General features: G+C 33.0%; 4 protein-coding genes across 6 annotated transcripts; 3 read left to right on the top strand and 1 right to left on the bottom strand.

Annotated features, from left to right (window-relative positions):
* Nucleotides 1-1,843: 1,843 nt before the first annotated feature.
* Nucleotides 1,844-7,253, top strand: LOC123214156 (agamous-like MADS-box protein AP1). The gene is made up of 8 exons (XM_044633904.1): nucleotides 1,844-2,181; nucleotides 4,789-4,867; nucleotides 4,953-5,017; nucleotides 5,146-5,245; nucleotides 5,326-5,367; nucleotides 6,162-6,203; nucleotides 6,385-6,497; nucleotides 6,910-7,253. Exons 1-8 carry the CDS (start codon nucleotides 1,997-1,999, stop codon nucleotides 7,025-7,027), a joined length of 744 nt encoding a protein of 247 aa, XP_044489839.1. The 5' UTR covers nucleotides 1,844-1,996; the 3' UTR covers nucleotides 7,028-7,253.
* Nucleotides 7,254-7,420: 167 nt separating this feature from the next.
* On the bottom strand, nucleotides 7,421-9,047 carry LOC123214159 (E3 ubiquitin-protein ligase At3g02290). 2 transcript variants are annotated; one of them, XM_044633907.1, is made up of 5 exons: nucleotides 8,955-9,047; nucleotides 8,425-8,548; nucleotides 7,956-8,184; nucleotides 7,745-7,854; nucleotides 7,421-7,644 (listed from the first exon to the last, which is right to left on the bottom strand). In XM_044633907.1, the coding sequence occupies exons 2-5, from the start codon at nucleotides 8,536-8,538 to the stop codon at nucleotides 7,618-7,620; spliced, it is 480 nt and encodes a 159-aa protein (XP_044489842.1). In that variant the 5' UTR covers nucleotides 8,539-8,548; nucleotides 8,955-9,047; the 3' UTR covers nucleotides 7,421-7,617. The 2 variants fall into 2 exon arrangements, with proteins under 2 accessions (XP_044489842.1, XP_044489841.1); XM_044633906.1 differs by having other exon boundaries at nucleotides 8,803-9,034.
* Nucleotides 9,048-11,562: 2,515 nt separating this feature from the next.
* Nucleotides 11,563-12,671, top strand: LOC123214809. 2 transcript variants are annotated; one of them, XM_044634805.1, is made up of 3 exons: nucleotides 11,563-11,943; nucleotides 12,025-12,125; nucleotides 12,214-12,671. In XM_044634805.1, exons 1-3 carry the CDS (start codon nucleotides 11,622-11,624, stop codon nucleotides 12,490-12,492), a joined length of 702 nt encoding a protein of 233 aa, XP_044490740.1. In that variant the 5' UTR covers nucleotides 11,563-11,621; the 3' UTR covers nucleotides 12,493-12,671. The 2 variants fall into 2 exon arrangements, with proteins under 2 accessions (XP_044490740.1, XP_044490739.1); XM_044634804.1 differs by having other exon boundaries at nucleotides 11,564-11,943; nucleotides 12,208-12,671.
* Nucleotides 12,672-17,369: 4,698 nt separating this feature from the next.
* Nucleotides 17,370-25,147, top strand: LOC123214125 (nucleolar protein 14). Its single transcript, XM_044633861.1, has 13 exons — nucleotides 17,370-17,787; nucleotides 17,871-18,024; nucleotides 18,720-18,805; nucleotides 18,961-19,020; nucleotides 19,114-19,314; nucleotides 19,629-19,757; nucleotides 21,330-22,004; nucleotides 22,617-22,809; nucleotides 22,904-23,097; nucleotides 23,526-23,630; nucleotides 23,704-23,843; nucleotides 24,189-24,467; nucleotides 24,589-25,147. The coding sequence occupies exons 1-13, from the start codon at nucleotides 17,473-17,475 to the stop codon at nucleotides 24,851-24,853; spliced, it is 2,796 nt and encodes a 931-aa protein (XP_044489796.1). The 5' UTR covers nucleotides 17,370-17,472; the 3' UTR covers nucleotides 24,854-25,147.
* The last annotated feature ends 1,400 nt before the right edge of the window (nucleotides 25,148-26,547 follow it).

The raw sequence follows: 26,547 nt of genomic DNA, 5'->3' as shown, positions 1-26,547 counted from the left end.
AGCCGGCCCTCAAAAAGCCGAGCCGAGCCCGAGCTGGCTGCGAGCCGAGCTCGGCTCGGCTCGAATCCAGCCCTACTAAGGAATCCAGTCACTCATGAGTAGCTCACAATTCGACTCGTTTTGATTTAAGTCTCAAGTTTGATGTTGGTTATTTTATTGAGTTCACGCAGGGCCTCTTATTTTAGCTACCCTGCAATGGAACATTTTGAATTGTTTTGTGAACACTTTTTCTTTGAATATTACACTTTTACCCTTCTTTCCCAAAAACGTTTTGTATCCATTTTCTTGACCCAAGAATGGGTAACAAATTCAAACATTCATACAGAGGTGGGATGGTCATGTCGTTCTCCTTATGGTCATCAAAACGGTTGGCATCAAGAAACAAAACAAAACCCTTTGATAAGCTTCTCAACCCGCATCGTAGAGATGTAAAAAAAGAACTCATAAAAATTGATATTTGTAAAATTAGATTGGGCATCGATATGATGGGAGGGTAGGTTTAGTCTAATCGATGGTCGAATTAGTTAATTATTTAAATCAATATTTAAAATTATTTTATATAATTAATTATTAAATATATAATATAAATTATTTTAATATAATGTCAACAATGAGATTTAATTTGAATTTTCACCAAATCATACCGTGAATCAAAACAAGTAAACGGTTAGATCGTGATCTAATTTGGTCCAACCATCATATATCAAGAATTTTCTTTTAAATTTCTATTATTTCATCCAAAGTTCGACTTAAAGCCCGAGTAAAGCTACACTCTTAATTTTATAATCTTACAAAATTGAAAATTTTCACTCCATGCAAATTTACCACTAAAGAAATTAAATAAACTCATTTTCCGTTCGGGAAAACTAATTGATTTTTATTAATAGGAAAAAAGTTAAAATAAATAAATTTATAATTTCAACACCCTTCTATGGTAAAGTCACTTCACTCTTGGGAGACATTTGGTTAGTAAGCATTAAAAATTACTCTGGTAATATATTTTTTTCTTATTTACATTACTTTGTTTGATTTTAAACTAATAAAAGATTCTAATAATATTCTATTACCTATGATAAACAATATAAAAAATAATTTAATTCTCATCTCTATCTTATATATTAAAATATTATCAAGTTAATATTTATTTTATTATAATTATATCTTTATTTATTAATTTTTTAGGACAAAAATAATTTTATTTTTAATTAATATAATAAATAATATAAAAAAATATTTTAAAATCATTATACCTAAATATATTTAAAAAATAATATTTTTTTATTTTTTTATTACTTATAACTATAATTATTTATATTTATCAAAATAATTTATCTTTAAAATAATTATTTAATTTTAATAATAAAATATTCTTCCATTCAAACACTTTAATAAATAAAATATTGTATTAAGAGAGATTCAAGGACTCACATTTCCATGGCTGCTGCTTGGAAGCCCCAAAAATGTACATGAAGAGGAATTGCCAATGATTAGAAAAATCTTAATGCATATTACTTTACTTACCTAATATAGAATTAAATTTAATTATTTAACTAATCAAGTTATTAACAACATTAAATATGAATATTTTGTTTAAAATACCCGTAAAAAAATAGACAAACGTACGGCGTCGACAGCTAAGGCGTCGAGGATTGGGTCCGTACAGACGGGTGACAGAGATAGATTAAAAATAAAATAATTGGGGTTTAGAAAGAGACAGTAGAGGAAAAGAGCCAATGGGAACTCGACAGCAGATCCTTAAACAAACCACGGTGGTTTTCCAAATCCGGGCAGTTTTCTCCAAAAACCATTATATTCACATCTCGAACTGTTTGCTTCATTTCCCAATCTATATATGTGCATGTTTCGTCAGACAGACATCACATTTGGCAAGAAGAAGAAAGATCCCCATTTATAATATCTGATTTTGGGTTTTCTTGGGTTCTTCTTGTTTGGTGTTTTTAGGGAAAACTAACGAGAGATCGTCTTCATCGTCAACATGGGAAGAGGTAGGGTTCAGTTGAAGAGAATAGAGAACAAGATCAACCGTCAAGTCACTTTCTCCAAAAGGAGAGGTGGGTTATTGAAGAAAGCTCATGAGATCTCTGTTCTTTGTGATGCCGATGTTGCCCTGATTGTCTTCTCTCACAGAGGGAAACTCTTTGAGTATGCAACTGATTCAAGGTAACCATTTTGGCTCCTTTTTTTTTTTTTTTTTTCATCTTTGCCCCTCTACTCTTCTCAATCTTTCTTTCTGTTGGCATTTCTTATACTCTTTATCCATACATATATATTTTTTCCTGCTAAAAAGCTTTAACCTAGATTTTTTGCCCATTATTCTTGGATATAGGACCGCTGTATAACTGCTGGCTTATTTTTTGCAATTTTTTTAATTCTACAAAAATCTTAAAATTTTGGCTAGCTAGAGTAAAGCTTATTTACAGTTTTGAAGCAGTAGTTCTTAGTTTGAGAGATTTCTATGCAAATAAACAAGCTAATGGTGTAATTAGGATGTTAAAAAAGTTAACAACAAAAAGTAATTACATGTTTAGTGTTTCTCCGGGATCAGAAGTCCCATCAAAACTGAAAATCTGAGTGCGAGAGATAACAGTCCGTTATCATCGGGTATTTACTTTTATTACCATAATCCTCACCTTGTGGTTCAATTTTCCAGGACAAACACAACGGCTTAGCTAAAAGTGTACTAAATTGAAAAAACAAAAATCTTTTTCTGTTTTTCTTCTTTTTGAAGTTGAAACTCATAGATTTAGATTTAAGAAAGTTAGTACAATATTCTGATGGGTAGACAGAAGACTCATAGGGTACTTGATCTAGTTCTTTGTCGTTTTCTCTGGTTAGGCATGGTTTATACCTGCACTGTTTAAGAGTGAGTGAACTCTCTCTCTCTCTCTCTCTCTCTCTCTCTCTCTATGTACATATAAAAAATTAATTTTGATTTCTTAAATACTAATAATGCAAGGAGACTTTGAAGCTATTAGTTAAAATATGCAGATAGACGGTACAATGAATAAATAAGAAAACTGAAGATTAGAATTCAATTCGGAGAGAAAATTCTCCCATGAATCTTCATATGGAATTCTCAACTTAAAAGAAATTGTTTAATCCTTACAAATTTCAAAGGTTAGTGGAAAATATAGAGCCCTCCATACAGATAAAAATAACAAAGATTTGTAGCTTGTGAGTTATGGTTTTGGATCAGGAATATCTTTGAGTTTGTCAGGCTACTTTGCTTTGATTTTTGAGAACTTGTTCCACAAGAAGTTGAAAGCTCTTGCTTGTTGGTTGGTGTTTCCCATTATGCATATGCCATGTCTCTAGTATATTAAGTCCAGTATTAAGGGAGAGCATTTGATTTTTTTTTTTTTTCATATATAATAATAAAACATAATCTCATGTATATTATTGTCAAAATTTTCTATTATGGTAGTTTTCAAGATAGATGAAAAATTATAAAATCATATGATAATTATAATTTTATTGGGTAGTGTGTAATTCTCCTTTTTTCTTTTTTCTTTTTTTTTTTTAAATCCTTCTAATCCTTTTAAGACTTCATGTAAATAGGAGGCAGTGATTGTTTAAATGCATGTGATGAAAATAGCATAATGATTTCTTGGTGTCATGTTATTGAATCAAGTGATTAAAGCAAAGAAAACAGATAGAATTTTTGACATAATATCTGTGAAGCTAGTTCAAGAACTCTTTATTTCATATGTCTTTTTTTTTTTTTTCTTTTTTCAATTTATCCAACTCCACCTCTTATTACAAATGACTCTCTCCTGTCGGTTCCAGACCTCTGGTTCCGAAATAGAAATGTAGGCAAGGTGGATTTGCTGTTTCAACCTTATCAAAAATCTCATTTAATTCAACTTTGCATTGTATTTGATTTGCAAACAAAGTAAATTTCCTAACCTTGAATTGGTAAATGTTTCTCAATCTTTTTTTCTTTTCCCCGAAAATTACAAAAAAAATAAAAAATAAAAACACAAATATGAGAATACGATTTAATACTTTAAATATCTATTTATGTAATTGTACTAGGTTGGACTGGATTTTAATTTCAAGCTAATTAACATCCCTACTTTCCTTCTTGAAACTTATATATTTTTATTTACCTATTTAAAAAATAAAACTTAAAAATAATAATATTTTGAAAATGAATATTGAATGACAAAAGATTTTCATATATTGTTGTAAAATTATATATGGGTTTTTTTTTTTTTTTTAATAAAACGAACTAATTGGTATGCATTCCTTGTTTTTTCCTAGACATATCAAAATTTAAGTTACACTTGTTGGTACAAAATTAATTGCATTTCTTGATACATAAATCTATAAAAGGTGACAACCCAATTTTGGCCATAAATCTATAGGTACTTCTATAGTATCACTGTTTCATATATACATATTTATATGGATAAGAATGAACTTGAAGAAAGTTGAGAGTTTCAATAGAAGTTTATTGAGAAGAAAAAGATGAATCTCCTTAGTAATTAGAGACATAAAACTAGCTTGATATCACTCAATTATGTGGAAAGGAAAACAAGTGTTTTATTAATTACTAGTTGTAGCATTTGAAAGCCTGAAGTGTATATTATTCTAGTTATATTAAAATCTTTAACAGTTTGGAAATGCATAAAAAAATGTGGCATTTTCTGCATAATAATCTTCTTCCATAAATAACTATATGTTATTATTGAAAACCATAATGTTTTTATGTGCATTTGTTTAAGAAGATCTTTGTTTAGAAATTAATTTCATCTTGTGAAACAGCATGGAAAGGATCCTTGAACGCTATGAGAGGTACTCCTATGCAGAGAGACAGCTCGTTGATCCTGGTCCTGAATCAACGGTATGTACTTTGTGTATCAAATAGTTGAAGTTATGTGAAATATTCATAGTCCTTCTGGCATTTATGAAACTGCTTGATTGTGCAGGGTAACTGGTCTCTGGAGTTTCACAAACTTAAGTCCAAAATTGAACTTTTGCAAAGGAGCCAAAGGTATTTAAAAATTGCATGCAGGAACAAGACTAGTATATATATGGGCAATTTTTGTTTCCCTTCTTTTCATGTTATCACTTAGGTCACTTTTCAAAGCCATCTGATTTAATTGATATTAAACTTCTCAGGCACTATTTGGGAGAAGACTTGGACTCACTGAGTGTGAGAGATATCCAGAATTTGGAGCAGCAGCTTGACACTGCTCTCAAACACATCAGATCAAGAAAAGTATATGGACCTTTCGGATTTCTTCGAATATGATTTATAATTTTGCTCCTTATTTGATGTTAAAATTTTCTAATTCGCAGAATCAGCTCATGTATGAGTCCATCTCTGAGCTCCAGAAAAAGGTAACAACTTTTACCATAAGTCTGTTGTAAAACTTGAATGATCAGTATGTCTAACCTCTATCATCAAGACGCAATATTCTGAACTTTCTCTTGCTTTCTTGATTAGACATTATAATGGTTTATTGATTTCAAGCATAACTACAGATTAAAGATTCCTTAAACTAATTGTGCTTTGTGTACAAATTGAAAGTATGGCAAATAAGGTGGATTTGAGTGAGCTGGCTCAAGCATGATTGTGAGCTTGGCTTGAATGAGTCTAAAACAATCTCAATTTATATGAGCTCAAGTATAAGGGTTTTATAATGTCGAGCTCAAGTTTAAGTTTGAGTTGTGTGGGTGGTCGTTTTGCCAAGCTCACAAACTTGAAAAAATATTTGATTTGAATAGATTAAAATGATATTGTTTTATATATGTATTAAAATAATATCATTTTAGTTGATTTTGACTTATCTACAATATCAAGTTAAATTGAATTTAGTGTTATAGCAAAACTTAAACTCAACTTCCCCCAAATAAAGTTGAGTTTGAACTAGTTTGAGGTTAACTCGGCAAATTCAAGCTTGACTCTTTCAAGCCAAACTGAACTCAAGTACACTCAAACTCGAGCTCAAATAAGCTTGAATTTACCTTTACTTAGTTTCCAAGTATTGCTCTACATTATATCCTCTTTTATTGACACAGCCTTTTGAGCATGAGACATTCTCTGAATTCCTTTACTTCTCAATGGCAACATCTTACTTATACAGAGCTCCTAATTTTGTTCATATACCATTTCCTCTTGTGATCTATGACAGGAAAAGGCAATACAGGAGCAGAACAACATGCTTGCTAAGGAGGTCTTATTTACCATATTTTATCGAGCAATTTTTATATACTTCTTTTCCAGTAACCTGTTATCAGAGATGGTTCTGCTAAATCTAGTTAGCGTACATATTGGATCTAGTTAATATATTGACGGCCTGTTGTATTTCTCTTTACTTTTTTACAATTTTTTTTTTTTTAATGATATCAAAATAGATCAAGGAGAGGGAGAAGACTATGGCTCAGCAAGCACAGTGGGGGCAGCAAAACCAGGGCCCCAATACATTATCCTTCCTGCTGCCACAGGCACCTCCTTGCATGAAGATTGGGTAATTATAGATTTCTTGCATACTATGAGAATAGTTTATGTTTATCACTGAGTAGCTTGGTAACTATTCTAGACTACAACTACATGGTAGCCTTATGTTTACTGAATGACATCATACGATACTTTTAAATTAATGATACACTTTGGTACATAAAACCTAGAATATAAACTTAGTAAGAATAGTATTATTCTCTGGATATGTAACCGCAGGTAACACATAGGCATAACTGGTGAGACTATTTGACAATTTTTAAGCCTTATGTTTTTCTCTGCATTTCCCTTGAAGGATTTGCTGTATCGGTTGGCCAATTCTACATGCTTTATCTGATGAACAATCTGTTGCATGGTAATTTAGGATATGTTCATAAATACACATGTATATTCTGAATGTGAATCCTTGTTGTTTGAGGCAGTGGTGCTACTGCTTATCAGCAAGAAGAAGAAGCAGCAGATGAGGAGATGAGGCGTAACGGGCTTGACCTCACTCTTGAACCAGTGTATTCGTGCCACCTTGGATGCTTTGGTGCATGAATTCAAACCAGAAATTAAGACGCTTAGTTTCCATCTACTATCTATACTTGTTTGTAAGTGTTGGAGTAAAGCTACAACCAAGGAGGCACGGGATTAAGTAACCACCAGACTCTTCTCAGCCCTTCTCCTTTATCTATTTGATATGACTTAAAAAAACTCATCATAATAAGGTACTTGAAGAAGGGTTGCTTAAACTTAATTATCACTTCTATATTTCTATTTATTATCTCATGGCTTGCAAGGGTCTGCTTGACAAAAACGTTTTCAGGTTTTTCAAATAAAAAACATTTCTTTGTTAGCCAACTGTGAGGGGTGGATTAGATTAACGCTTGCATGTTCTTGAAAATTTTAATGGAGAAGGTAAATTAGGGTTGGGATCGTTTCTCTTAATGCTTGAATTGAAATACCTTCCACAGGATGAAAATTTTCTTCAAATTACATGCAAAAACATGAAGTTGGACAGTTGCAGTACCAGTAAAATAAAAGAAAACTAGGCCTTCTCTATACTATGATATTATATGATTTATATGCTCTCACCAGTAATCTGATCGTCTCTAGTTTTGGCATACCCAGCTACACTTTCACTTGGATTAAACAATTTCATCAAATTTCATCACCTGCAATGTCACTCCCAACCAGTGAAATATGTAAACATGCTTGCATGTCAGTTTCTCCATTGAAGAGTTACAAGTTAAAAATGCTAACAGAAATTTATACCTTGCTGCAAACAGGACAGGTTGAACTTCTCTCCATCCACTCGTAAATACAGCTAAGGTGGTAATGATGAAAACATTTTGTAACTATCCTTGGATTTTCAGGGGTGTACTCTGTCAACGCAAATTAAATTCAAAGATTAATTACCATGAATCCAATTATCTTTTTCAAACTTAAAAGAGGAAGTTTTTCTATCATGTCTGTTAAGTATTACCTTCAAGACATGTAGGACATACATCCTCATCTTGCGATGATTCATGGCCATAACCAGGTTTCATTTCATTGAATGATGACTTCAATAAGGAATTTACAGATTTGTGGGTAGAATGATCATCGAACGGCAAAATTCTTGGAACAGATGTTGTAGTTTGAGACTGTGGAGATGAACCATCATCAGTTTGTTGATGGGTCCTGATTTGATTATTGCTGAATAATGGTGTATACTGTAGGTAGAAGAATCGCATCATATCATTAAGAATCAATAACACATAAAGAACTGTTCAAATTTCCTATATTAATGAAGCAACTAGAACCTTCAATTGAATTCTTTAGGGTTTCTCTGTTCAAGAAAGTTAAATATGGAAAACTAAACATGGGAAAGTATTTCGTACTTCTCTTGTTCAATATTGTTCATAGCAAAAAAGGAATACAGGAAATTAAGTACATGAAATCCAAAAGAATACCTTGTCGATCAAGGTGTGAAAGAAGCCACTGAGACAGCTACAGCTTCCACAGCCAGAACTATTTAGCTCATCTCCATTATCCGGAACACGAACGCAAGAACAAAAACAGCTCATAATCTCGCAGCTTCAAAGAAAAACAAAACAAAATAATCTGATTTAAGAGAAATCTCTGGCAATTTAAGGCCGTATTTATTCTGTTAAGCACTATTGTTTTGATGCATGCTCTTCTTTGTCTTCGTATGTATAAACGTCTTCAATGGAGATAAAAAAAAACCTATTTACAGACATTAGAAAGAACCAAATATATGTGTATATATCTATGTATATATACACAAACCAGTCTCGATCATGCAAAAGTTAAGACTCAAAGAAACTAACCTTGAAATAGAACACAAAGAAAGCGTAACCGATACTTTAAACAATCAGAAGCCCAAATCAATGGGAGTATAAAAAAGTTAAAAAAACAGAAAAAACAGAAGCAATATATAATAGAAAGGATTAGTCCTGGTTGGAGTAGAAGAAGACAATACTAATTTGAGTTCAAGTAGGACTTCAAATTGGGCAGTCATTAACTATTTAGGATTCCTCGCCTGCAATTCCTAATCCATTTTTGGTATAGCTTTAATTTTTTTTTTAAGCAAGCACCGAAATAAGGGAACTTGTTTTCGAAGCATAAGTATACTTTTGGATGTGTGCTGACTTAAACTAGTACCATAGTTTCCTGATCCTGATTTTCCTTGCAATAAAATGTGCAATTAGAGTAAATAATTGAGTAGACATTCGTTTTTTGTTCTCAGTTTTTGAATTACAGATTAATCAATATTCAATCATATGATAAAGTATAATTTGTATATTTAATTATATATTCAAAAATGTATACATAAAATATTACTTTTTTAATATAAAAGGATTATAATGTTAGCTTCAATATATATAAATACGAAGGAACAAGATTCATAAGACTGTGAGTTGTGTCTTGAGTCTTACCATGTTGTGGTTTGGCATGACCCACAAAGTTTGCCCTTTGATAGACCTTTGCATAATATGTTCCATAGATATAGATGTGGCAGTGAGTCGGGGTCGAGGTAGGTGGACTTTGGTGTTGCCCATCGGGTTGAGCCTGAGACTTGTACAGTAATAGGTCTTATGGGTCAAGCAAAACTAATCTGATGAAAGTATGAAGCTCACGGTTTGCTCATTAATTTTCTCAAAAAGAATATTTTTTAAATTGTCAATAGTAACTAGTCGGGTTGTGATAGTCCATAGGCCAAGTAGGGCCCAGCCCACAACAATAGCAATGGGCCTTTTCGTTCAGAGCTTTTTTCCAAGCTTCGAATCATGGGCCATCTTGGTGTAATTGATGCCTCACATATATACAATAGACCATACTAAATTTGGTTTAACATGACCCACAATCGTGTTTACTTATTCCATTGCTATTTCTAGTGTTTTTACAAGCATCTCTATTATTGTTGGATAAAGAAAATTAGTAAATTAATTTTAGTACTCAGTATATTACACAATCATATCATTGATTGATCTCCTAGGATATTGACCTTTTTATATTTTATATATTTATTGAATCTATCTCTACTTAAAGAACTTACCTTATATCTTGAGATTAATTTCCAAAATAAAATTATTGGCAAGAACCCAAGGTTACACGATTTAGGTGGTTAGAGTTAGGAAAATATCATAGAATAAAATCTTTCTTACATTTACCTTTCTTATTCGTGCAAAAACTATACTGTTTTTAAGATTAGCCTTGTACATTTGATGTTCTTCAAAGGAAAAGAGAGGTTCTTGGATGGCCATTGTTTACAGTATAAAGAGTGAAGAAGATGGAAGAGTATTTTTGAAGTAGCAAAAATGCTTGACTGGTCTAGTTTGAAAGCAGATTTACTGTTTTGACCCTATGAGAACGCCAAAGTAACAGAGTTAGGGTAAATGGGTGTTCGTGATACTATTTGAAAGTTTAAGGGTACACAGAAAAAGTTGGAAAAGTTGAAGGTAAAGAAAAAGGATTGAAAAGGTAAAAACAACAGGAAGAATAGAAACTCTTAACGTCGTAATTTTCTCACATGAAGGACAGGAGTTTATAAAATTTACTTAGACACCCATCCTTCCATGGTTAAAACATTAAAACACTGTTACTGAAACTAAATATTAATCAATAATTAATCCCCAGCCTAGGATTTGGAATCCGAAGCTAAATTTGGTATGAAAGAGGAGGATGAAGAATAAAGGCAGGACCACAAAATAAAGTTACTGCCAAAGAAAAGGAATTTAAAGTTGGTTAACCTAATTAATTGTTCCTTGGATTATGCTAATTAGTAATTAAAGTTGTGGAAGGCAAATGTACACGTTAAATAATTGACCAATTAAAGATTGACATATGTTAGAAAGTTGATATGACTTCCTACCCGTCATTTATTACAAAGTTAGTGTAATTAATTTAGAAAAGTCTCCCAAATCTTCTTCTCACATGGTTAATTACTTTTCTAATTTGCATTATGAAGTTGACTTCCTCTATGAAAAATGAATGTTCCACCTAATAAATATATTTATCTTATTCAACTAAAGCCCATTAATGATGAAAGTGGCGTCTGAACTACGTTTTATTCATTCACCTTATCATAGCCTTTACAATGTTAATCTCAATCTTATGCTTATCATTTGCCTAAAACGGTGCCAGCAGTAGCAACCATATGAGAATGTGGATCTCACCCAATTACCCTTTCCATTTATGATTCTTATACTTGGAAATTCTCATTTCTCCCGAAAGAAATTGTTTTGCAGCAACATTCCGAAGTAATGAGATAGTGGGTTGCACTAATTAACCTGAGAATGTGCCCAAGAGGCAAGTGTTGACTGGCTGGTCCAAGAAGGGTTGGGGCCTACGGCTTCATGACAAGCACGTTCGGGAATAGCCCCCACAGGGACAAGAAAATAAAAAAGAAAACAAACAGGGTGGTGAATGATTAAACGACAAAAGAAAGATAAAGAGAAAAGGCAAAGCGAAAACAAGCAAGCCCCCTCTCAGGACCCGGTACATCCACATCTTGAACTGTGGGCTCTTGCTTCCTAACTAACTCTTCATTTCTTTTATTCTTTTTCAATATTAATTTCTTTCTTCTTATAATAATTATAACGACTGGTGCTATCTGTCTGCTGTAGTGATCATTTTATCCTGAGAGATGGGCAAGAGAGGCGCAAGGTTGCCAAATTTCTGTCTAAACAGAATTAGGCCCCTGGTTAGAGTCCGGTCGCCGCCAATACAACCCAAGCCTACTGCTAAAACCGATGGAAAATTTGAGAATGCTGGCATTGTTAATGGAGAAGAGAAGCGTAGTAGCGATGAAGTGAAACCCGGGTTGGTGAATGGTAGGAAAATCATGATCGTGGTTGATTCGAGCAGTGAAGCTAAGGGAGCTATACAATGGTCATTAACTCACTCAGTTCAGAGTCAGGATAAAGTTATTCTTCTTTACGTCATCAAGCCTTCTAAACAAGTTTCAAGTGAGATATTTTTTCCTCTCTATACTTTTTTTTCATATTTGATTGTTAGATATATATATATAGAGCTGTTTGCACTTGCAGCTGCAGGTGAAGAATCATGCAAGAAGAAGGAGAGATCAGCTCCAAGGGCCTATGAACTTGTCCATAACTTAAAAAATATGTGTCAGCAGAAAAGACCTGATGTGGGTATCAGAAAACTTTCGTCTATAAATATTTTATAACTTTATAACATAATTAAATTATAATTGTTGAAATTAACGACAGATACAGCTTGAAGTTGCTGTGGTGGAGGGGAAAGAAAAAGGTCCGGCAATTGTAGAAGCAGCAAAAAAGCAAGGGGTGGCGCTGCTGGTTCTTGGGCAGAAGAAACGCTCCACCACATGGCGTCTGATTATGATGTGGGCAGGTAATCGAGTCCCTGTTGGCGTTGTTGAATATTGCATCCAAAATGCAGCCTGCATGGCTGTTGCTGTGAGGAGAAAAAGCAAAAAACAAGGAGGTTATTTGATCACTACTAAACGTCACAAAGATTTCTGGCTCTTGGCTTAAAGTTAAAATTTATTTATTAATTAATAATTTATTGTGATCATGTCTAATTAATCTTAGTGCAGAGAATCATTTTGCGAATGTGCTTTTGTACTGTTTGTTAATTAATGAAACATTAAGTGAAGAATGGAAAGTGATTGGAGAGTGTGATTGAAAAAAGTGGAGTGCATGTTTCCTTTTTTAATGTTTTTTGGGGTATTGGGGATTATGATTGAGGGAGACAATGGGGTCCCTTGACTCCTTTGGGGTGGATGCTCTTTTTTTTTTTTTTTTCAGATGGTACAGTGGCTGAATGAGGCATATGGTTCTCCAAATACAATAGGCCAAAGGACTTGTTCCACCCAAAGTATCCTGTTTCTGTAAGTTCCTATTTTTTATTTTTAAAAATCTTATTTACTTATTAATAGATAATTAAATTTATTAGTTTTAAAGGGTAAAATTATTATTTTATTTGTAATATTAAAAATAAACTTAAATTTCATTTTTTTCCCCGTTTAAACTCCAAAAACTAATCATTTTTTCCTTAGACTAAGTTTTAAAAAATGATATTTCCCCCTTAAGGTTTAGTTTTCAAACTCTGGTGTCATCGCCGACAATCTCTCTCACCTGACGTTTTCTCTCCTTCTGACAATTTCTCATCTCTCACTTGAACCTTCGACCAGCGCGATTGAAACAGGGAAGACGAAGACTAGATCTTTGTCTTCCCGACTTCAATCATTTTGACCAAAGATCCAAGAGAGAGGAGAAAGATTATTGAAGGGAGAGAAAAAGTTGGGAGGGAGAGGCTGTCGATGATGATACCAGAGTTTGAAAACTAAACCCTAAGGGGGGGGGGGGGGGGGAGGGAATGTTTTTTTGGTTTTTAAATTTGGTCTAAAGATGAAATTGTTAATTTTTAAGGTTTAAGGGAGGAAAAAAAATAAAATTTTAAAAGGTTAGAAGTCTGTTATCTTTAACCGCTCATTAATAGGTAAATAAAATTTTTAAAGATAAAAGGTGAGCACTTGAGAAAATAAAATACTTTAAGTAGGAATAAGTCCTTTAGCCAATATAATATAATAAAATTATACGTATTCATTTTAAGTACATAAATAAATACACACTTAATATATATTATCATGTGATTAGATGATTTTGAATTAAACATAAAATAACACTCAATCATATAATATCATATAAAAGTGTGTATCTATTTGTATATTTAAAGTAGATATACATAATATTACCTAATATAATATAGGCCGAATAACTATTTCCCACCCCAACTTTGATGAAAGTAAGCCTTCTGACCGTTTAAGTTCTCACTTTCCCAGTTGTTATTATTATTATTTTTTTTTTTATAAAGTCATTTGTTCTTGCTAAAGCCTAAAACTAAATAACAATATATTTAGAAAACTTTAAAAAATTTTATTTATTTCTGGTTAATAATTACAAAAATGATTAAAAATCACTAACGAAACTATTTTTCACTTGATATTGTCATTTTTACATCATTGTCAACCAACCTTTTAATTTTTTGTGACTATGTGATTGGGTTCTTTTGAGACTGTTATATTTTTCAACTTTTTGCATAACTTTTTAGAACTGTTACTCTTGTTCATCGCTAACTTGAAATTGGGATTTGTTATATCTTACTCAAATTTGTTGTTTCTTGCCAAGTATTCGTCCTATAAAAAACTTATAAATTTTTGTACACCCATAATTAATAATTATAAAAATTTATCAGCAAAATTGGTTTTTTTCTGGTGTTCCCACCCTTGTGTAATTATTAATTAGTCTTTTAACTTTTCACGACCATGTAATTTGACCCTCCTAATGCTACTATGTTTTCAACTCTTAATTTGCACAACTTTCTTGTCGATCTGGGCTTGAATGACTATTTCCCATCCAAATTTGATGAAAATGGTCTTATTTTGATGGCTTTATAAATTTAAAGGGTGGGAGTAGGTCTCATCAAACCTTGGATAAGCCAAAATTGACCAAATTCAAAAAGCCCTTTAAAATATCTATATTACAAAAGAATTTATTTATTTCTCTTCCCTTTCACCTTCGCCCCTTCTTCCTCTCTTTTCAGTTTTAAGTCATGAGTTATGACAAGTAAAACTAATAATTGTACTAGAAGTGTATAGAGAAAAGTATAATAGCATGTTTAAAGAATAAACTATAATTTTTAAAATATTAGGAGCATTAATAATTTCTTTAAGGTTTTGAAAGTTTAAAAAAGTTTGGATGCTTTTAAAAATTTTAATATATGACAATAATAATATAATATTTTTTTGAAGGAGTGATGTCGGGATTTGGGTTTTTAAAAGATTTTAAATATTGGTTTATGAGATTTTAAATCTTTTTAATAATTAAATTGTTATATTTAAAATATTTAGATTTGATATATAAATAAGCTATTTTTTAATTTTTTTCAAATATTTGGTTATGATAGGTAAGAGTTTAATGCATGAGAAAATATTATTTATATTATTTAAAGAGGAAGATTAATCTTGAGGGGAAAATGTAATTTACTCATAATATAAAATTTGTGAATAATTAAAAAAAAAAAAAAGTGGCCTCAGAAGCTTTAAAGACTGAATTCATCGACCAAAGGACTATTTCCCACCCAAGTTTAGATACGATTCTAAAGTTATACTCATAGAATTTGAAAAATCTGAAATCCTATCTATTGATCAATTGGAGTTAAAATTTTCAGTTAAATACATAGATAAATTTGTTATTTTATTAATAATATTAAAAAAATATAAAATTTATTACATTTTTCTCTCATAAGTTTTAAAAACTAATATTTTACCCTTCAAAAAGTTTTTAAACTTTGAAAAATCATATTTTTCTCCCAAAACTTTTGAATTTTTTACTTCCCCTTCGACCACTTTCTCTGATAATCTAGAAAGGACGACGACGAAGCTTGTTCACCGACGAAGAGATCTGGATTTCTTCATCGGTAAAGAACGAAGATGCTTCATCATCTCTTTGCCCATATCTCATTAATCTCTTCATCTCCGACGAAGAGATTCGTTTTAGATTTGTCTATGTGCATCAACCAACGGTTTTGGGTGAAGAGTGGAAGTCGTTGATGCCCAAGATGGTGGCGGGAGAGGTGAAGAAAAAATTTGGAGGGAAATGTGACTTTTCAAAGTTAGAAAACTTTAGTTAGTTTTTAAAACTTAAGGGGGAAAATTTAATAAATTTTATATTTTTTAATATTATTAATAAAATAACAATTTTACCCATATTTTTTACTAAGAATTTTAATGACAATAATATCATGGGTAGGACTTCGGGTTTTTCAAACTCTATTAGTGTGACTTTGAGAACACATTTAAACTTGGGTGAGAAATAGTCCTTTGGCTGAATTCATCTCTTTTTAATTTGACCATTCTAATTAAAAGAACAAAGACTAAATCACATTTTCCCACCGGAGTTTAATCTTAAAATCCCTTTTTATCTTTAGTTAACATAAATAATATTTTTTTCACCTAAAAATCAAATATAAATAACAATTTTTTATCAAAAATTAAATTATGTAGATGATACAATAGTATTAAGGAATAAAGTTATTATTTTATCTCTATTATTTTATTTTTTCAAATTATTATATAATTCTAAATTAACACAAATTAAAAATAACTTTCAAATATCTAAATTATTGAGAAACACCTTAATTTATTTTCATTTCATTCTCACCATTTTTCCTATCTTCTTATAAATAGGGGTATTTTTGTCATATAATCATATATTAGAGGGCAAATTATAATTTTTAAAAATATCAAAGGTTTATGAAATTTTTGAGGGGTTATTTGAAATTCCAAAAAATGTTTGGGGGTCTTTTAAAATTTTTTGAAATATTATTTACCTCTTAATAGTTTTAAATATAACAATTACACTCCCCAAAAATTGAATAAAATGTAACTATGTGTTTTAAAAGTGAAATTATCACATTTAAAAGGTTTAAATTTAATAGAGAATTGTTATTTTTTTATTTTAAAATTAATAGGTAATAAAATTATTATTTTAACTTTATACTGTTATTTTTTGTTGAGAGAGTTTAAGTTTAGGTGAAAAATATGTTGTTTATGTAAATTAGGGATAAAAATGTTATTAAACTAAACCATGGGTGGGAAAATGTTAGTTACTCTTAAAGGAAAAAAAGACCGTATGAGCAGTTAAAATTAACTGTGGTAAGGGTAAAATTATCATTTTCTTTATAATATTAAAAATAAATAAAAATATAATCTATTTTTGCCCCTCTAAACTTTAAAAACTAAATTTTTTTCCCAATCTAAGTTTTAAAAAATGGCAGTTTCATCATAGGGGTTTCGTTTTGAAATCTCTGGCTCTATTATCGGTGGCCTCTCCCTCCCGAAACATCATCTCTTTTCGGCGGTCTCTTTCCTCCCATTTAGACTCTTGATCGACGACGGAGAAGTCGTGGAAGACAAAAAACTTTGTCGAGGAAGACAACCGTCTTCCTAGACGAAGACGACAACTTTGTCTTCGTCTTCCTCTTCTCCAACACCGATCATACGTCCAAATAGAATGAAAGATATCACCAGAATGAGAGAATATTTCGGGAGAGAGAAGTCATCGATAATAGAGTTAGATATATCATCGGAGATTTCAAAACGAAATCTTACAATGAAACTACCATTTTTTAAAACTTAGGTTGAGAAAAATTTTTAGTTTTTAAAATTTAAGATGGCAAAAAGAGATAAAATTTCAAGAGATTAGGGTTCCGTTAATTTTAATTGCTCATTGATGGGTATTTAGTATTATCAAAAATAAAAGGTGGAAACTTGAGATTGCAACATTCTTTGGGTGGGAAATAGTCCTTTGGCCGATAAAAAAAGGTATATTTCATCCGAATCCAACCCTAAGTCCGCCTAACTACAACGAACCTTTTACTCAAAGCCCTAAACCCTCCCACTTCCTAAAAACCCCTGTAACTCACTAACCCTGTAATCGTCGACATTAGCTATGGCGAAAACTAATCCCAAAACCTCCAACCCTACCAAAGTCGCCATGAAGAATAAACTCTCCAAAACTAAAAATCCATTCGAGACTATTTGGTCTCGACGAAAATTTGATATCCTGGGTAAGAAGCGTAAGGGCGAAGAGCTCCGTATTGGTCTCTCTCGCTCTCTTGCAATCCAGAAGCGGAAAAAGACACTACTCAAAGAATATGAAGAAAGTGGCAAGTCGTCTTTGTTTGTGGATAGACGAATAGGTGAGCAACAGGATGAGTTGGGGGACTTTGATAAGGCGATTATGCGTTCTCAGCGGCAGCGTCAGGTTTGTTGGCTAAACTTTGTATGAAAACTAAAAGAAAAAATTAAGAGAAGTTTTATTTTATTTTATTTTTTCGTGTTTGATAGTTGAAATTGAGCAAGAAGAACAAGTACAACTTATCCGATGAAGAAGAGGACGAGCTTGATATTTCTGGGTTTGGCTCGTTCTCAGGAAGAGATGATTTTGAGGATGAACGGCTGTCTGGTGATGAAGATGATGATGATGAGGGTGAAAACAAGAGTATGTGTTGCTTCATTTTCGCAAGATACTATGCTTTTGGTTTTAATGAAGCTGACATCTATTTGGTTTTTTTTTTTTAAATGATTTTGGTACTATTTTAGCTAGAAATATCTGTGAATCACCTTAATGTGCACTAGTCTCTCCTTGCTGCTTCTCTGTTGTCAGGCTATGTTGTTCTATGATTCTTCGGTTAGCTGTAGAATTGCTTCAATTTTGTCTTATTGAGATTTGTTGTTATAATTAGTGCTTTGTTCTGTTTCCAAAATTTTTTAGGAACTATATGTGTTTGAAGTAGTTGATAAAGTTGATAATTAGATTCCGCAATCCATAAATTTTTGTTATAATAGTATAAAATATATGATCTGAAACCCTCCATATCTTTCTAAATTGTCTTTAACATCTTTTTATTTTACACTATTGTTGTTAGTCTACTTAAATACAATTAGTGATCATATGTGGTGAGTTTGTATTGTTTATATACTGAGTGTATTCTTCTGTAGATGAAATAAAATTTTTGACAACTTGATTATCCGTGGTTTTAGTGCTCATAGTTCCATGATATTTGTTTGCCCTTTTATTTATTAAGCAACAATGCATTGTTTGTTCTTTGATTGTCAATCACTTATCGTTTAATTCCAGTCAATTTGAGTTTTTTTTTTTTTAAAATATTGCTGATGATCTCTTTCTTATTGCAGAGAGTTCAAATGTGTTAAAGCAACTTAATACTCATAATAATATGCATGATCCACTCGAAAGGAATTTAATGGAAAAAGAAGACAATGTAAGATGTGTTTTTTTTCTTTTTAAAAATTTATGTCTTTGCTTCATTTATTCATACGTGGGATGATTTTCAATCATTTTCTCTTTCTGTTCTTTTTCTGATTGGATGGTCTTTGAACCTTAACGTTGATATAAAGAGACGATATTTTATTGCAGAAGCATAAAAGCAAGAAAGAAATCATGGAGGAGGTTATTCTAAAGAGCAAATATTTCAAGGTGATGATTCAAGTTCTGCTATGAATTCTGGCTTTTTCCTTCTTTATATCCTATAGATCCTGAGTTGTTTAGGTCTCAATTTCTTCTTAACAGGCACAGAAAGCAAAACATAAGGAAGAAAATGAGCAGTTGATGGAAGAATTGGATAAAAATTTCTCGTCTTTAGTGCAATCTCAGGTGCTACTGTCCATGACTGAACCTAGTAAGATGAATGCTTTGAAAGCTCTTGTCAGCAAGGACATTCCTGATGGCCATGTGAAGTCTGATGGTAAAAAAATAGACACTAATAAACAGGTATACTTTTACATGGTTCTTGGTGATTTAAACATTTTGAATGTTATAATCTTATGTTTCTAATTTCTGAATTTGCTGCTATTTTATTTCCAATCTTCCAATCCTTTGGATGTTAATTCTTTATAAATCTCCTTGGCATATTGTATACTTTTCTGATTGTTGAACTATTATCCTAATGCCTTTATGCATGCTTTCTGAAATTGAAAAGATAAGGAAGTCTTTTGTACCCTTTTTACCCAGGTCCCACACCTGTGTTCATTCCTGATATAAAGCTTTAGCTTCGGCTCTTGATATCTGTTTGCTTCTGCTGGCAGGACCAACCTGATTCTTATGACAAACTTGTGAAAGAGATGGCATTGGACATGCGTGCACGACCTTCAGACAGGACTAAGACAGATGAGGAAATCGCCCAAGAGGAGAGAGAACGACTAGAAAGATTGGAGGTAAGTTGCATGATTCTCTTGTGTATCTGCTCACTCATCCCTGCATACTGATCTTATTTGATTTTTTGCACATTGTGATCCTCTTTCATTCTATTTTTTTTGGCACCCATGTAGATCAATTGCACCTTCTCTGATAAATATTTGATATGCAAAGTACGCTAGTATAGGTGTTACAGTATTTAAAATAATCTTAAATCTTGGTGATGAAATATTAAATTTGAAATTTGTAGCCTGCAACTTCAACCAAAGCAGAGTCTATGTAGACTTTTGATTGCCAAACAATTGGACTAATCGCTCATCTCCACTATTCCAAGTGATATGGATCTAGACCACGTAAATGTACACTGCCAATTGCATTTTAGCACATTGTACAAAAGACTGCTAATATCAGAATATCAGCTCAAATGAAAATAGAGAATAAATGAATAAAGAAAAGCAATGGTTCCTTTAATATCTTCTATGAGTATATGATTATTTAGTGGGTTTGCTATGTGGGCTTTCTGTGATACAGGCATGCTGTGATATCCAAAATTAGTTTAACCATGTTTTTATACAGATGATGGCAATCATTTTCATGACCAGTGTCATAATATTAACTAGCTTCACAACCCTTAAAATCCAACACTGTGCAATACTTGAGAAAACCAATTTTGGAGAAGATTAAACAAATAGTTAAATAGAGGTTCTAAGAAATTCAAATCATTGCATAGCTGTTAAGGTTGGCTTTTTGATAAGATGATGATGATGGATGCTTTAATTTTCTTAGTTTCTAGATATTATATAGAAGGAAAAATCTTTCTTTAAGGCCAATCATAACTATCTTCAAAATATATCGAACGTGGTGGTTTTGAATCCTAAACTCTGTTAGAAAGAGACTTGTGAGAATTACTTGAAGGAGATCTATATGGAAGTGAAAGTAAAATGAGAAATTAAAAGAAAGAAAGAGAATGGGAAGAACCGAAGAAGATATATGCATGGGCAAGATCAGGTGCAGAGGGGTAGTAAAGAGAGAAAAGAAGAAGATGGTGGTTTGAGAGTTAATAGAGGAAAGTGATATGTGAGAGGTGAAAAAATGTAAACAATGCATTACAATTTTTCTTAACGTGTGCAATGCCTTCATGAATGGTGTTGGCCAGAAGACACAGAATGTGCTTTTCCAGAAACCTCTTCATTTCTTTAAATGTTAACAATGAATAAAAATGCTTAACCATGTTTGTGGTCCTTTGAATTGCAGAAAACGCAATAATGCCCTGTGCATTATTTACATGTGGCTAGATATTAAGGTTGTGAATTATTTTTGTTTTTGATCGTCTTTTATCCACCATCTGTTTAAAACAGCGTACTTTGTTCATCAATTTATCTCTAAATACTCATTCCCTGGATTAGTGGTTATATGTATTTTTTAAAGGATAAACTGAAAAAATTCTAGTTGAAATGTAGCTTTTAATATTAAGTGTTATGATTCATTTCTCTTTACAGGGATGCAAAATTTTAGTATTTTGAAATTTGAAAAAAATTATTTTAATGTTTATCATTTTAACTTTCCATCGTTTAATGGCTTCACAATTTCAGGAAGAGCGTCAGAAGAGGATGTTAGCTACTGATGACACTAGTGATGAAGACAGTGAAGCTGATAAGACACCATCTTCCCAGAGGCCTAAATCAATTTCTGGAGATGATCTTGGTGATTCTTTCTCGCTTGATGAAGAGCCTAATGCTAAAAGGGGCTGGGTAGATGAGGTTCTTGAAAGAAAGGATACAACTGAGAGTGAAGATGATGATTCCTCTGAGGATTCAGATGATGCCGAGTCTGACGGTGTCTATGATGGACCGGATGACGATAGTGATGCAACTGAAAAGCCTACTTTGAAGGACTGGGAACAAAGTGATGATGACGATGTTGAAAGAGATTTGGAGGAAGAACCAGAGTTGGATGAAGAAGAAGATGACAGTATTGATGATGAGGAAGAGATGGAGATGAGAGGCAACAAAAAGTCAAGGGACAAGGCTCATGTGGAAATTAGGAAAAGTGATAAGGAATCTCTAGATATAAAGAAAATGAAATCTAATCATAGTAAAGTTGCAGTTCAATCCGATATTCCTTTTATAATTGAAGCTCCAAAGAACTTGGAAGAATTTTGTGCATTACTGAAGAATTTTTCCAATGCTGACAAGATTTTGGTTATCAATCGAATTAGGGCAAGTAATGCAATTAAACTGGCTGCAGAAAATCGGAAGAAAATGCAAGTATGCAACTTTTTGCAGCTTTCTGCTTGCTCTCTCTCCCTTTGTGTCCGCATGAATGCAAGCTATCTTTTTTGTGCTCATGTTTCTGCCTATCTATAATTGAGTGGACACATGTGAATTTCTTATACTCGATGCCCTGACTTGTCATACTTGTTTTCAAGTTCATAGATTAAAAAAAAAAAATCTGGTCTGTAAAGATAGATGATGTGGTGCATACATGAAGGATTTAGTCTTGAAGTCTGTCTGATATTTTTTAAATGATAATCAGTTAATACCGGTAAATGTTAAATTGCTGTTGCATCTATTTGGTTTTGTTGTAGTGGTTTGATTGTATCTTTGAAATATATGCCTTGCCATTTTGAGTGCTAAAAAATTTATTAAGGAAGTTGTGCCTTGGAACTGGTCTGGGATGTTGGATAAAAAATCAATGAATATTTGAGAAATTTAAATTCTAACTCCATGCAGTAGAGAGCTGGATTCTATTCTTTCATACCATGAATTTTTAATCCTGGCCCTTGCATCATGAGGGTTCTGATATGATACTATTGAATATGTGCTTCTGTCTTCGCCATAATAACTAAAGCGAGAATAATGTGTTTTCCCATTTTCCAGGTATTTTATGGTGTGTTATTGCAGTACTTTGCTGTATTGCCGAACAAAAAGCCCCTCAATTTTGAGTTGTTGAATTTGCTGGTGAAGCCACTGATGGAAATGAGTGTAGAAATTCCATACTTCGCTGCAATATGTGCTCGTCAGAGAATCTTACGGACTAGAACACAATTTTGCGATGCTATCAAAAACCCAGGTTTGTTATAGATAACTGAGGAATGTCAATCCTGTTAATTATATTTTACTAGGTCTTATTTTGGCTTCTAATTAAACAAATTTACTATCTGCAGAAAATAGCTGTTGGCCTTCTTTGAAAACTTTAATTCTTTTGAGGTTGTGGTCCATGATTTTCCCATGTTCCGACTTCCGTCATGTTGTAATGACTCCAGCAATATTATTGATGTGTGAATATCTCATGCGCTGTCCTATCAAGTCAGGCCGGGATCTTGCTGTCGGATCGTTCTTATGCTCCATGATTCTCAATGTATGTGTGCTCTAATACACATTTTTTCCCTCATTAGATAGGAGGATTAAATGCAAAAGGTTTCAAACTGTAGGAGCATGATCTGTTCCATTAGATAACCATACATTTCTGCCTGCATGTTTTAATCTGCAGTTGCTGATGGAAGGTGCTCAAGTTCTTCTTGGGCACATTATCACATGCCAAATAGTTTCATAGGACTCATTTATCATGCCTCTGTACTTATCTCAATGCTAGCTTTGTTTATGTACCTGTTTCACTTCCAAGCGTGCTGCCTTTCAATTTTTCAATGGGTATTATTGATGTTGGCAGTTACCTTACTTTTCATTGTTTGATTGACTATTCAATTGATAAAATCCTCATTGGACTTAATACACTTTTTTTATCAAGAGTTTCCCTTGCTGAATTTTATGTGATAAACAATATTGTAGGTTAGTAGACAATCTAAGAAATTCTGCCTGGAGGCGATCATATTTCTTCGTACTCTGCTGATGGCAGCTACTGACAGAAAACCAACATCACATCAGGAGTCCGAGGTATATGACTAATTGATGATACCAAATATGTGTGTATAGAAATATTTGCTTACTTCTGTTTATGCTGTGGCAGTTTTATCATCTTATGGAACTAAAAACTCTCAAGCCCCTGCTGTGTATGAGGGATCGTGTAGATGAAATTAGTCCTATAAATTTTCTCATGATAATGGACATGCCGGAGGACACTTCTTTTTTCTGCTCTGATAATTTTAGGTTAGTAATAACTGGTACATATTTCATAATATGTATTCAATTATATATTGAGGCTTTGTTCACGCGTTGCAGCACTTCTTCCAACTGTTTTTTGAATGTCCAGTTTACTGTAATATTTTATGGCTGAACCTTCTTAGAAGTTTCTTCATTTAGTGTTATATGGGCGTTGAGAGTTGAAGAATCCTTTCAGTATTTGCTAGATGTTTGCTAAGTTTAGGTTATATTTGACTAGCATGAGTATGGTGTAGATGTAGATTTTGTATAAGTTGCAAGGTTACTCCATAACTTTCTTCTATATTCCATTGTTAACACGTACTGATAAGAAAATATTTTTTTTCCATATAGGGCTAGTGTGTTGGTGACTGTGATTGAAAGCATTCGAGGATTTGTCGACATTTATGAAAGATTGAGTTCCTTTCCTGAAATCTTCTTGCCAATTGCTATGTTGTTGCATGAAGTAGCACAAGTAGATAACATGCCTTCAGCATTGCAAGAAAAATTTGAAGATGTAGCTCTAATTATTAATAAAAAGGTTGATGAACATAACATGTTGCGGCAACCACTGCAAATGCGGAAGAAGAAGCCAGTGCCCATCAAATTACTAAATCCGAAATTTGAGGAGAAGTATTCAACCTTTCCCCACTCTCTTCATCTCTTTCTCAATACCTTAAAATTAATTATGTTGGATTTTGCTTCTTATATTGGGTTAGAATTTTATTCATCTAATATTTTCATGGTTATGCAGCTTTGTTAAGGGTCGAGATTATGATCCTGATCGTGAACGGGCTGAGAGAAGAAAATTGAAAAAACTTGTTAAACGGGAGGCAAAAGGTGCTTCTCGAGAATTGCGTAAAGACAATTATTTCTTATCTCAGGTAAAGGAAAGGGAGAAGGCAATGCTGGAGGAAGAAAGAACAGAGAAGTATGGGAAAGCAAGAGCCTTTCTCCAAGAACAAGAGCATGCCTTTAAATCTGGGCAACTGGGTAGGGGTAGGAAGAGAAGGAAATGAAGGTAACATCTTTAGTTTGTGCTGCTCAGGTGCTGCTCTTTCTGTAATTTTCCAGAATTGTCTTGTAATTTTGAGATATATTGTTTTATTGATTCGCTTCATTGGGTATGTTTTGTTCCTGTTTTTCTTACTCTTTCTCAGTCATTCACATAGCTGTCTCATTGTCACTGCCACCGTTGTACCCAAGGTAAAATTGGGTGGGTGGTTGGTTGTATTTTGATTCCCATTTGCGGGGACCTAAAGGCGTATAAAATGATAGCCATTGTATCTATGAAATTAATTAGTTGGTCTGGAGATGTTTTCCAGGGTTTTTTTCCGAGAACACTCTGCATATCTGAGTATCAACATGCTAACAAGTCAGAGAATTAATCCATAGTGGTGGTATCGCGAATGTATCTTATGCTGTAGGGTGCTTCTCAGGGTGATGATGTTGGACTTTTTAGTTCATCATTCATTATGAATATGGTGCAGATGAGTTCAAGTAAAAATGTTGAAATATTTTGTTATGAATCAATTTCTCCTAATTTGTACAAAAAGTGGGTGCGTTTTTTGCTCTTTTTTAAAACGATAGGACTGCATTTGTGGGTTAACTAATTTTGCATTTCATTGCATCTGACTGCACCTAAATGTCATCTTTTCCCAACTCTCTTCACAAATTATTTTCACCGGTCGCTTCTTACTGTTGCAATGCCATCTCCAAATTCCACAAAACATCTCCCATATTCGGCCTGTCGCATTTTTTATCTGCTGAGCACTTCTTCTCGCTATTCGTGATTGTCTTGAGAAATCCTGCTTCAGTCTTATCCCTTAGATTTGGGTCAATGACGGTAGTCAGTGTACCAGATTGATAACAGCTTAAAGCCATTACCCCAAATTCACAATCTTAATCCTCTGTCTCAATGCCAGCCATGGGTAAAACAGCTACCACTCCAAATGACCAAGCTTCAGATTTCTCAGTCAATCTTCACCGCCAGTAATATTCCGGATCCAGGTAATCAAACGTACCTTTACAGCGGTGCTGACATGCATGTTTGATTGGGTGAGCATGTTTGGGCCAATTTTTGACAAACCAAAATCTTAAACCTTTGACCCTTACAAATACTAATCCAACAAACCTGCCAAGCGATGTTCTGGCCAGAACCTTGAACACATCTGTCTTGATCTATATGAACCAGGTCCTGCAAGATTATTACTAACATCTGATAGTTTCAGGATTTTTCAGCCCATTTAGGAATGCCAGACTGCCTGGTATAGTTGATTCCGCTTTACTTTGTAATCCAATCCACACATAATCTGGTCCTTTGTCCTGATAAATTCACCACAAAGTCTCGACACACAGGAACATGAATCCCACCACTAACGGAAAACATCGACTTGAAAACCCCCTTGCTTTTTTCTTGGTAATTTCTGTCGTGATTTCACAAATTAAGCCTAAGGAGACAACAATAATCGAATCAGAGTTCACCCAAATTAAGCCACGGGAAATAACCGGGTCATATTGGACCCTCGTTGGCTTTGCCCCGTTGGACTTATTGTTCTGGCTTTGGCATACATCAGGAACCTGTGAGCTATTCATAAATTTCAGATTTCGATAGAAGAGTAATCAGTTATTGTATACGTGTTGTCTTCTGGCCAGTCACAAAGCATACCAGAAGAATCATGCTCAGCACAATGGTTTGGCCATCCAAGTTCAT

The sequence above is a fragment of the Mangifera indica genome, chromosome 4, assembly GCF_011075055.1.
Source record: "Mangifera indica cultivar Alphonso chromosome 4, CATAS_Mindica_2.1, whole genome shotgun sequence".
Taxonomy (NCBI): Eukaryota; Viridiplantae; Streptophyta; class Magnoliopsida; order Sapindales; family Anacardiaceae; genus Mangifera; species Mangifera indica.
Note: the sequence above shows the minus strand (reverse complement) of the source record. Positions and strands in the feature narration are given on the sequence as shown.

Coding starts and splice junctions, on each gene's coding strand:
- LOC123214156 (XM_044633904.1), top strand. CDS start 1,997: ATGGGAAGAGGTAGGGTTCAGTTGAAGAGAATAGAGAACAAGATCAAC. Junction 2,182..4,788: donor GAGTATGCAACTGATTCAAG/GTAACCATTTTG, acceptor CTTGTGAAACAG/CATGGAAAGGATCCTTGAAC. Junction 5,368..6,161: donor TCTCTGAGCTCCAGAAAAAG/GTAACAACTTTT, acceptor GATCTATGACAG/GAAAAGGCAATACAGGAGCA.
- LOC123214159 (XM_044633907.1), bottom strand. CDS start 8,538: ATGAGCTGTTTTTGTTCTTGCGTTCGTGTTCCGGATAATGGAGATGAG. Junction 8,185..8,424: donor TTCACACCTTGATCGACAAG/GTATTCTTTTGG, acceptor TTCTACCTACAG/TATACACCATTATTCAGCAA. Junction 7,855..7,955: donor ATGTCCTACATGTCTTGAAG/GTAATACTTAAC, acceptor TTGCGTTGACAG/AGTACACCCCTGAAAATCCA.
- LOC123214809 (XM_044634804.1), top strand. CDS start 11,622: ATGGGCAAGAGAGGCGCAAGGTTGCCAAATTTCTGTCTAAACAGAATT. Junction 11,944..12,024: donor GCCTTCTAAACAAGTTTCAA/GTGAGATATTTT, acceptor TTGCACTTGCAG/CTGCAGGTGAAGAATCATGC. Junction 12,126..12,207: donor GTCAGCAGAAAAGACCTGAT/GTGGGTATCAGA, acceptor AATTAACGACAG/ATACAGCTTGAAGTTGCTGT.
- LOC123214125 (XM_044633861.1), top strand. CDS start 17,473: ATGGCGAAAACTAATCCCAAAACCTCCAACCCTACCAAAGTCGCCATG. Junction 18,025..18,719: donor TGATGAGGGTGAAAACAAGA/GTATGTGTTGCT, acceptor TTCTTATTGCAG/AGAGTTCAAATGTGTTAAAG. Junction 23,631..23,703: donor CATCACATCAGGAGTCCGAG/GTATATGACTAA, acceptor ATGCTGTGGCAG/TTTTATCATCTTATGGAACT.